Below are 8049 nucleotides of genomic sequence, written 5' to 3'. Positions count from 1 at the left end.
CGCGCGGGGCGCGCGGGGGGGGGGGGGGGGGCGGGACATGGGATGGGACAAACCCTTCAGCAGATGAGACAGTTATTTCCCTGCATGTCCTTTCACCTCTTCCTTAAAGGCTTCTGAATCCTGTTACACTACCTGCTTTTCAAATCCTGTATGTGACAGTCTTCATTGTAATTATTATTTTTGTTACAACAAACTACGCTGCTGCTTGAGCATGTACAAATATTGAAAGGATGCGAGCCACGTGGAGGTTATAAAGATTCAATTTACTTGTATAAGTAATAGAAAATCCTGTGATCACCTTTTGGGTGAAAATGAAAGGAGGAAATGTTTTCTGTTAAAGAAACTGCTTAGATTGTGACAGTATCCCAGGCTAAGAGTGGTGGAGACCTTATTTACTTGTGATACAACTTGATTTGACAGAACATTAGTTGCTGTATAACTCCTCTGCTCGTAGGTCGATACGATTGGATGCCAAAATAGCTCTTCCCACCTCTGGAGTATTTTGCCGTAGTTACAATCCAAAGATGAGTTACTTGTGGGTAACTGCCCAGGCTAACTCTTTCAGGGGCCTGAAGGAAATTGGGTAATATTTCATTATTAGAAGTGACTTGCATTTTAGTACTTTTCGTTTCCTTGCTGTTTTCAGAGTAACTATCGGAAGTTTGTTGCAACTCCCTGAAATAATACTGGGGGAGACGGGGAAGGTATTAAACCAAAGTAAAATACTAAATTGTTTTTGATGGGAGGTCTTATGGGAGAGGTGGGTAGAAAGGCCAGTGTTGAAATGGGATTAGAACTTGGGATCAGTCCATACCAGGAGGACACAAGAGTATCTGAAGTAAGAGAGATGAATTGGATTGCAAGCCCTTGCATTCACATATGGCATCGTGCAGAAAAAAATGTTTCAGTAAAGTGTGTGAATAAGTGTGTGATTGGGTCTTGTCTTTTTACTAATCTTCCACCAAAAGTTATTACTAAATTTTTTATTAGTCTGCATGCACTTGCCAGTGCGAGGGTTTTGTGGCTAGTGATTGAGTCATAAATTTTCATTAGAACTGAAAATGGTCTGCTCTTATGTATTCAGCTGCTTACTACTTCTTGTCAAACATGCTTGTAGTAAGCTGTCAGTGAATATGCTGCAGTTCCATGAATGACTGTCAAAAAAGAAAAACCCAGCTTGAACTTACTGTGACAACAGAGGCTGAAAATACTTTCTGCTGCGGTCATCTTAGTTTTTATTCAGTTTGCAAAACTGACCAGATTCTAAAGCCTTAATTGCTTTTATTTTGAGGAAAGCAATCAAATATTTTTTGCTGAAGATGTTTTTGGTCATTCCTTAACAAAATTCACCTTGCTTTTTCTGTTCAGCTCTTCTATTTTGTTTGACTTCTAAATTAACCAGCCTGTATAAATGGAAGAGTTGCTTACTTCTGTCTTCAATTCTGTGATTTCTTCTTTCACAGTGAAAAGTGTCCTCTGGTTTTGGTTTTAAGTAGTTTTGTTTCTCAGTTTTACCTCAGCATTTCTTTTTGTTTTCATCCGTGGTCTCTTCAGTTCAGCCTTTCTCCATTGCTTCATATACTTGCTATACCTGATCGCATCTGCAGTACAATACAGCACAGAGCTTCCTCATGACTACCCTGTATTTCTGTAGAAAACTAGAAGAATATCTGAGGACAGAATGAGTGACTAAGGAACAGGTTGCTCTAATATTGTCCATAGTATACTATTGACACATAGGACTATCTGAAATAATGTAAAATCATATGGAAATCATACACTCATGTAAAAGAGGAATCAGTTGCTGTTAAACAGCATTTACAGTAGCCCTGCATTTGTTAGCTGGAAGGAATGCTGCTCGTAGCCAACACACAAGACCAGGAGGGTACTGTCCATATCCCTGAGTTAGGAGCGAGTTCCTTTGAATTTGCTATCAGGTTGCATAGCTGGCTGCAATTACTGGAAGTGATGTCAAGGAGCAGACGTTTCCAATAGATGTTCTTATGACCACTGGAGAAGGTGGGAAAGAAACTATGGTATATTTATTAATGTATGAAAAGGATATGGCCGCTGTTTTATTTCCACCAGGAGAAAAATATGCCTGAAAATTTTACTCTTGTTTTGGAATCAGTTGAGCTCTTGATCCTTTTTGCAGTTCTGGTTGGTGTGAAGTTTTGGGAAGGAAAAGAATTAGAATTTGAACTTGTTATAACTGTCTAGTATGTAGGGTTTGTTTAACATTTGATGGGGACGAGCTCTAGCATCATGACTGAAAGAGCAGGGCATAATGATTGCCCAGCCGGACTGTTCTGGGATAGGTAGCCAAAGATGATGATCCTCTTTCTGAAGCATGATGTACGTCTTAATTTTGGAATTAAGTTGCTATGCAGAGAAAGTTGAATAGGTGGCATGGAGGGAGCACTTCATAAAGCCAAGGATAGCAAGTTGTGCTTGCATGGCATGAGCAAGGTGGAAAGTCATTCCCATTCCTGCTGAAATGAGGCCACGAGAGCTCTGAAGAGTTGACCCTTGTATGTAACCCTGTGACAGCATAAAAGACAGGCTCTCCTATTTCTGTTTTTCTTTGCTTTTACAATAAAGGAGTATGGGTGACATTGAAAACGGTCACTAAGCGTTGTTCAGTTACTACAGGTGTGTGCATGCAGTTTACTTTCTCATGCTGAATATTGATTATATTAAATTTTAAGTCCGACTAGCAGAGTTTTTACTTTAGTTGTTAAGTAATACCAGTATGTGAGCCAGCTTTGAGTTTCTCAAGCAGCCAGGCTGTAGGAAGTGCAGTGTATCTGTACCTTTCAAGAGGTTATATTTGTTTATTTCTAAACTGATGTGAGAGAAGATATGGCATTGGTGCTGGAATCTGTTTTTTCCCATGCGGGGATAATAAGCACAGCCCAGCTCTCGGTTTCCAAAGCTGAATTCAGCTTGCCCTGGAGAGTTGGTAAACATACCTTCTGTATTTCTGTAAGCTCCAGGCAGATAGACCTGTGTCTTACCAGGGAGAGAGAGCGAGAATAGCGACAGGCTGCCTGTACACCATGTGCTGATCTCTTTCTAATTAGAAGCATTTAGATGAGCTGGAGGCTGGCCTATCTCTCTTTAGCATGTGAACATTTGATGATGTTGTTTATAGATTTCCAGGGCTGTCAGAGTTGTGCCTCTGTGTGTGAGCCAAATGTTGGAACAAAAAGCGATGAATCGGGAGTAGGAAGGCAAAGAGAGAGGATGGAAGGTGGTGGGGGGCAGGGGAGACTGAAAGAAGTTGAAGGAGTTGAAAGTGAGAGTAATGAAAACAGGTTTTGTGGAGGGGAAAATGGTTATGAATTGAAAAAAAATTAGGAAAGGAAAACAGTGAAACTCCTTGCCCTTTAGTGCTCTTCATAGAAGAGCAGACAAATAAACATATTAGTTACAATTTTGTAACTTGTGTTTCTAATCACTGGTACTTGTATATGCTTAGGGTATGTTGGTGGGTGTCTGTAAACTTGCACAGAGTCCCCTGTCAGATTCTGAGAGGTTAACAGAAGAGCAAAGGTTTGGTGCTAGAGAAAGAAAAGCCAATTCCCTTTCTAAATAGTTCAGAACCACTTTTACCAGAGTTGATACTGGTTCTGAAAATCAGTTTAACACCACCTCAGGAGACCCATACAACTGGGTTTTTGGTCAGATACCAGCTGCCCTTTAACCTAAAATCCTCAGGGAGGAGGAGGAGATTTTTTGATTTAAAAAGTGCTTGCTTAGAGATGCAGTGTGTTTTCACCACCACCTCCGGGAGACTAGTAAATGCTAATGATTATCATTTGTTGTAAATGGTAATGACTGGGACAAGGAATTTGAGACTGAGGCAGTGTCACTGCAGGCCATCTGTCCACGATAGTTGGTGGGTCCCCCTGAAAAAGAAATTTTGTTTTGGAGAAAGTTGTAGGTTGCTTTCTGCATCTTTTCTGAGTGCAAAGTAGTAAAACCACTGAGTGTCTCATAAAACTGTTAAGGGACTTGTGACGGTGTTACTTTGAATTTCTTGGGAAATTAAGGTTGTTTCTGAAATTAAAAATGTATTCTGGGGGGAGCAGGTGAGTTGCTGAGATTTTTAGGGTGGGGGTTTTTTTAAGCTTTCGGTATACTTTCTCATTCATGATCTGTCTAGGTTGTTATTGCCATGTTTAGATGCTTTGGACTATGTCATCCCTGGATGGTTTGAAAGATGAAATGTCATCTTGATGGCTGCATTACCTTGGATTTTATGAGAAGCTTTGTTTCCAGACACATGCAGAACTCCTTATACCCCTCTTTAATTTTTACTTATTTTATTTCACAGTCCAATCTGAATCTGGTTGCGCCAACGTTGTGTCTGCAGCTCCCTGCCTGGCGGAGCCACAGCAATATGAAGTACAATTTGGACGATTACGCAATTTTCTCACAGGTAAATATCGGGAAGCAACGAAGAGGAAAGTAGCTGATTTTTTTTGTCATTTCAATGAGTAAAAGGCAACATAATAAAATTTAAAATCATGTCTCTAATAATCTTTTGATTTCTAGCTTTGAGATTTCTGTTACTACAATTAGAAATACTTAATTTTTCTTTCTTTCTTTTTTTTTGTTGTTGTCCAAGTGCTGAGTACCTTTGGTTTTTGTAGTTACCTGACTGGCCTTTCTTGTTCAAGCATTTGGCCTTTGTATATCTTCTAGACAACAGCATACATATATAGGACAAGAAGGAAGATTAGTGTTTTGTGTGAAAGGCAGGTAACTTAGAAATGAGTGTAGTTCTCTGCTGTCTCCTAGTTTAGGGTTTTTAATTTTATTCATAATTGGCTTATTTTTATGATAGTCTGGCTTTTTAGGGGAGAATTTGTTCCCTTAAATTTTTCTGTACTGGCTTTGAGACTGGAGGTATATGACAAAGTTAAAAAATTCTCATTCTGTAGTGTGATGCAGAAGACTATAATGATTTTTTTTTAATGACTTTTTAATAATTAAAAAAAAAAAAGGTACTCCTGGGAATGTTCTTATTCTATGAGTCCCAAATGTAGGAAGAAGAAAGCAGATAGGATTTTTAGAGAACAGTACCAGGGAAAGTGAGGTTGCCACTCCTCCCACCTTTGGGCATATCTACATTTGTCCAGTGTAGGGATTTGATCCCAGTGTGCATAACACTGGGATTAATATTCCTGATAGCTGTTGAAAGAAAAGGGAGGGAGGCAAGCAGAGGCAGAAAACAGTGAAGTCTTAGACTTGCCATCTAGAGCAGTTCAACACCATTACACTTTAGTATTGGAGGTAAATCCTTATTGTTTGATAGATTTTTGAGAAGTACCATTGTTCTGTTCAATGGCTTAAATATTGCTTGGGGAAGTGCTAGGTGTGGTTTTGGTGTTCAGGTCGACTGTTTTTTTTTTTTTTTCCTCCCTTTTGCTCAGTTTTGATTTTTTACACACATGAACTGCTTCTGTTTCTGCAAGGGAGTAACTTGCCAGCCAGCCACAAGGCACAGCAGGACAATTCCCATTTCTGTGATGCCTGCCTCCGGGGGCACTGAGGTCCAGGCAGGGGACTAGGACCACCGAATAATTTAGGAATTGCTCTAGAGGTCTCTAGTTCAACCAGCTGCTCAAAGCAGGGCAAGATCAGAGTTCGATCAGGTTGCTCGGGGTCTTGTCCAGCCAGGTTTTGAAAATAAAAAAGTGTGGTGATTGCTTGGCACCTCTGGGCCCCAGCTGCAGGGCTGAGCGATTTGGTGAGAATTTCCCTTGCAGCAGCTTGCCTGTTGTCCTTTGAGCACCTCAGAGAAGAGGCTAGCTCCTTTTCCTCCATAATGTCCCACTGGATACTGAAGGCAGCAATTGAATATCCCCTTATTCTTCTCCAGGCTACACAGACCCAGCTTCTGTAACCTCTCTTCGTATGTTCCTGGGGAACGTTTTCTTTGTTCCTGTTCTGACAACTTCCTATCTCTTCCCTTTTTCCCCCACTGCAGAGTGAGGTCCTTCCCCTTGTTGCATTTCTGGACTAGAGCACCTGCAGAGAAAAGAGCAGCTGCTGGCTGCTTAGAGCTTTTACTACATACAGACCACTGGTTTCACTGGCTTTGGCCCAGCTTCAGTGGGACAGAAGGGAGAATGATGCCTAAGTATGCAAATACGTATGCATACACTGCACACCACACACATTCTAGTTAGTCATGTAGAAATGGAAGAGGCACAGTATGGACCAGAGAAAGTCTGAAGGGTGCTCAACAGGAGAGGAAAAATAACCTAATGGGAAGGGGAAAAAAAGAATATGGATTGGTGAGTGGCAGGAGGAAAGAACAAGCTGAAAAGAAGCAATGATGTTTGAGGATCAGCAATGCCTATTTTGTTCCAGTAATTTGGACCATTTGGTCCTCTGGTAGCTCATTGTTGTGGCCCTGTATGTTGCCATGGTGTTCTGTGGCAGGGCTCTACTCCTTCCAGCTCCCTGCAACCAGCTGAACGTGGGAGGGAAACAGCCCCAAGAAGCTGGTGAAGGAGGGGTGGAGCTGTGGCACAGATTAGTCTCTGCAAGGTACAGCACAGCCTAATCAGGAGTTCGTTACACTGTGTACTAGGAATTACTGCTGGGATTTGCCTTGGCAGAGAGAGCGGGGGAGAGAGAGAAAGCATGCACATGAGCAGGCACAGAAATAACACAAGAGCACAGCATATTGCAGTACATTTGGAAGCTGCGGCTTCCTTTCCCCTGGAGACAAATCAGTTTCATCCAAAGCATCACATGCAAGTTTTATTGAAGCTGAGAGGGGAAAAAAAAAAAAAAGCCACCAAAGTTCAGGCCCACACAAGCTAGGTAAATAATTTTGACTTAAACATGTTAAATACTATTTTAAATATAATGAGTAAATTTTGAAGTCCATTTATTACAATAAGCAGAGGGCATAGTTTTTCTCCTTAAATAAACAGGGGAAAAATTCAGCTGTCATGTATTTTATGAGGTGGTATTTTAAAGCTGACCCACACCTAAAAAGAATTTTGAAATCTCTGCATTTTGTTCTGACGAGGTACCTCACTGACTTGAAAATCTCTGTTCAGACCTCTAATAGGTACTGTGTATCCCCTTTAGGTGACAGAAGAGGTTCACTTAGGTGCGCCAACAAAAGTCTCCTCTTGCTTGCTCTCTGATGCCACTGTCAAGGCTTTTTGCAGTAATTGTCCTTGCTCTGTTTTATTCCCAGTAGAAGGTGGATTGAGAAATCATTCAAAGTTTGTTGCTGTTTTTCATATAGATTCAGATTCTCAGCACAGCCATGAAGTGATGCCTCTTCTGTATCCCCTTTTTGTCTACCTCCATCTGAACATGGTCCAGAATGGCCTAAAAAGCACAGTGGACAGTTTTTACAGCCGCTTCCATGGCATGTTCTTGCAGAATGCCAGCCAGAAGGATATCATTGAGCAGTTGCAGACTACCATGACTATTCAAGATATCCTGTCCAACTTGAAGCTCCGGGCTTTTCTGGACAACAAGTACGTCATCCGCCTTCAAGAGGACAGCTACAACTACCTTCTTCGCTACCTCCAAAGTGACAACAACAACGCCCTGTGCAAAGTCCTGACCTTGCACATTCACCTGGATGTGCAGCCCGCCAAGAGGACTGACTACCAGCTCTACGCCGGTGGGAGCTCCTCACGCAACGAGAGCAACGGCCTGGAACCCAGCGACGTGCCGGCTTCCATTCTGCAGAACGAGGCGGCACTGGATTTACTGCAGGACAGCATTAAACGTGTCAAGGACGGGCCCCCTTCCTTAACAACCATCTGTTTCTATGCCTTCTATAACACGGAGCAGTTGCTGAACACTGCAGAGATTTCACCAAATAGCAAGCTGCTCGCTGCTGGGTTCGATAATTCGTGTGTGAAGCTGTGGAGCCTGCGTTCCAGGAAGTTAAAATCTGAGCCCCACCTCGTTGATGTGTCCCGCATCCGTCTGGCTTGTGACATCCTGGATGAGGAGGTCTGGATACCCATTTCCCCCCCCCCCCCCCCCCCCTCCCCCCCC

The 8049-nt window shown here is 42.1% G+C and overlaps 1 protein-coding gene across 2 annotated transcripts in view; it reads left to right on the top strand.

The window, feature by feature from the left end:
- The window catches only part of TAF5L (TAF5-like RNA polymerase II, p300/CBP-associated factor (PCAF)-associated factor, 65kDa), a 21392-nt gene that overhangs the window by 5364 nt on the left and 7979 nt on the right, over positions 1-8049 (top strand). For both annotated transcript variants that reach the window (XM_010562666.1, XM_010562665.1), the window contains exons 3-4: positions 4340-4444; positions 7280-8004. In XM_010562666.1, coding sequence (XP_010560968.1) covers positions 4340-4444; positions 7280-8004 — 830 coding nt within the window. The remainder of the gene's footprint in view (positions 1-4339; positions 4445-7279; positions 8005-8049) is intronic.

This window comes from Haliaeetus leucocephalus, unplaced genomic scaffold, assembly GCF_000737465.1.
Source record: "Haliaeetus leucocephalus isolate CR32 unplaced genomic scaffold, Haliaeetus_leucocephalus-4.0 Scaffold162, whole genome shotgun sequence".
NCBI classification, from domain to species: domain Eukaryota; kingdom Metazoa; phylum Chordata; class Aves; order Accipitriformes; family Accipitridae; genus Haliaeetus; species Haliaeetus leucocephalus.
The sequence above is the reverse complement of the archived record's forward strand: the minus strand, read 5'-3'. Positions and strand labels throughout refer to the sequence as shown.